General features: G+C 44.8%; 1 protein-coding gene across 1 annotated transcript; it reads left to right on the forward strand.

Annotated features, from left to right (window-relative positions):
* The first annotated feature begins 343 nt into the window (after nucleotides 1-343).
* ly97.3 (lymphocyte antigen 97, tandem duplicate 3) lies at nucleotides 344-1,843 on the forward strand. Its single transcript, XM_076981422.1, has 4 exons — nucleotides 344-522; nucleotides 961-1,013; nucleotides 1,209-1,331; nucleotides 1,653-1,843. The coding sequence occupies exons 2-4, from the start codon at nucleotides 965-967 to the stop codon at nucleotides 1,757-1,759; spliced, it is 279 nt and encodes a 92-aa protein (XP_076837537.1). The 5' UTR covers nucleotides 344-522; nucleotides 961-964; the 3' UTR covers nucleotides 1,760-1,843.
* Nucleotides 1,844-2,348: the final 505 nt, after the last annotated feature.

Consider the following 2,348-nt stretch of genomic DNA (forward strand, 5'->3'; position numbering starts at 1 on the left):
CTGCAACTGCACCGAGCTTGTTGTTCAGATTAGCAGGTCTGTTATGTGGAAAATTACTGCTATATTAAATATTGCCTGTTATATTTCACGTGTGCAATTATAACTAACAGTTATTACTGCGGAAAAACAAATATAAATACACAGACAGCTTTGACGGGCAAATGGGGTTGTGTGCAACTTCCTTCCCCCTCAACACACACACACACACACACACACACACACACACACACACACACACACACACACACACACACACACACACACACACACACACACACACACACACACACACACACACACACACAGTGTCATAAAGTTTAATGTTTAATGTCCAGACGCCGCAGTGGCTCTCTGTGTGATAGGCCAGTGTGCAGGTGGGGCACCCAGTGTGTGAGGGGGGGCTGTTTGCTCAGTGGCTCCACGGTGGAGCAACAGGATGGAAGACGATGGCATGTTTAGATATAAAGGTTGAAGGTGTCCGAGTCCACCAGTCTCAGCTTACAGCAACGCCGCAGAAGAAAGGTGGGTTTTTGAATGCTCGGACATATTCTGTGTTTGCAAGTTTCCTGTCTGGGATTTCACTAGAGTCCATTTTACCAAACCTTGCTCAGGACGCTATTGCACAACTCTATCAAAAAACTATTGGATTTTTTTGCTTTTTGTACTTTTGTAAGACTGGTGAATATTGAAAATATAGTTGTAAAAGTAATGGGGTGTAGTTTGAGTATAATGTAGTAAGGCATGACGTCTCAATCTGGGCTTACGGTGGTGAAATATCTTATTCAGTTTTCATACATCACAAAGAAACAGGTGATGCTAAAACAACCAATGCTCAGAAATGAGCAAGATATTCTAGAAAAATCACGAAAAAGTCTCAAACCAGTATTGAGGTGGACTGTTCTGATTGGTGGTTGCAGACAGACGTGTCATCAGCAGTCTGCTTGTGTCTTTTCTCCGCAGTAAGATGAAGGTGCTGGTTTTTGCTCTCGTTCTGGGGCTGATGGTGGTCAGTGGTGAGTGTCTCTCACACACACACTCTGAATCAGAGCTGAATCCCTTACTCACACACACGCTGTGGGCGCTGAGTCACAGAGTGTTATGCGTATTACAGAGGAGCGATAAGACAGCTAATATGACATCTGTAAGACAGTGGACCACTCTTTAGGTAACAGAGTAATGGTGCATTTAAATGGAAACCCTCATTTCAGGTTTGGGCCTGGACTGCTACCAGTGTGTACCTGCTAAAGCGGGAGGGGCCTGTGAGATCACCACGGTAACCTGTCCTGCCGGAAAACACGCATGTGCTGCGGTCAAGTTCCTCACAAGGCCTTGTGAGCTTGAAACACACACGCACACACACGCACACACACACACACACACACACACACACACACACACACACACACACACACACACACACATAAATTTGTTAATTTGTAATTCTGGTAAGTTACTTCTATAGCACATTATTAAATAATTGTATATAGTTTAAGAGATTATGTACAGGTGATTATTAAGAAGTGAGTACAAACTGATCCAACTTACAACTGATGATGAGTTTTCAAACATTGTGACTACTTACAATATCTGCACTGTAAGACTTGTACCAGCAGAGGGCGCTGGAGCTGTAACGCCGTGTTCCTCTCGTGCAGATGGACACTACCAGAAGTGTATGGCGCCATCGGACTGTGAGCAGCTGAAGCTCAACGCCTATATTAATCTCAAGTGTTGCCAGGACAACCTGTGCAACACCTTCTGATCCAGATGACCTTCGAGCTTGTGGTGTTTTCTGCTGAGAATGAAAAAATAACACACGGTCTGAATAAATAAATACATACATAAATAAGTCTAATGCATAAAATTAATGCATGGAGACATGTGCTGGGATCAATTCCTTAATTTCAGGCCTGTGTGCGTGTGTGTGTGTGTGTGTGTGTGTGTGTGTGTGTGTGTGTGTGTGTGTGTGTGTGTGTGTGTGTATGACCAGGCTGTGGTCTTGAAGAAGGCCTGCAGGGTTAATCTCCAGATTATCTTCTTTGTTACTGCTTTCGGAGCACAAAGTGGGAGTCAGTAGAGCCAGGTTGTGGTCTACCTAGTGGTGGGAGGTTGAACTGCAGGCATCCTTAATGTTTACATGCTCTGTTCTCCCTGCTAACACAGTTAACACAGTTAACACAGGTTATATCATCACGCCTCACCTCCGCACCAGCCACCAGTGTAGCATCTACAACAAGACGAACGGTGTTCGCGAACTCTCTCAGCAGAACACACGTGTGTAATCTGACCATTAAGAGTTCAGTGTTCGGGCAACCATGATTCTCCTTCACACCAGGGGCGGAGCTAGACCT

Source organism: Brachyhypopomus gauderio, chromosome 19 (genome assembly GCF_052324685.1).
Source record: "Brachyhypopomus gauderio isolate BG-103 chromosome 19, BGAUD_0.2, whole genome shotgun sequence".
Lineage (NCBI taxonomy): Eukaryota > Metazoa > Chordata > Actinopteri > Gymnotiformes > Hypopomidae > Brachyhypopomus > Brachyhypopomus gauderio.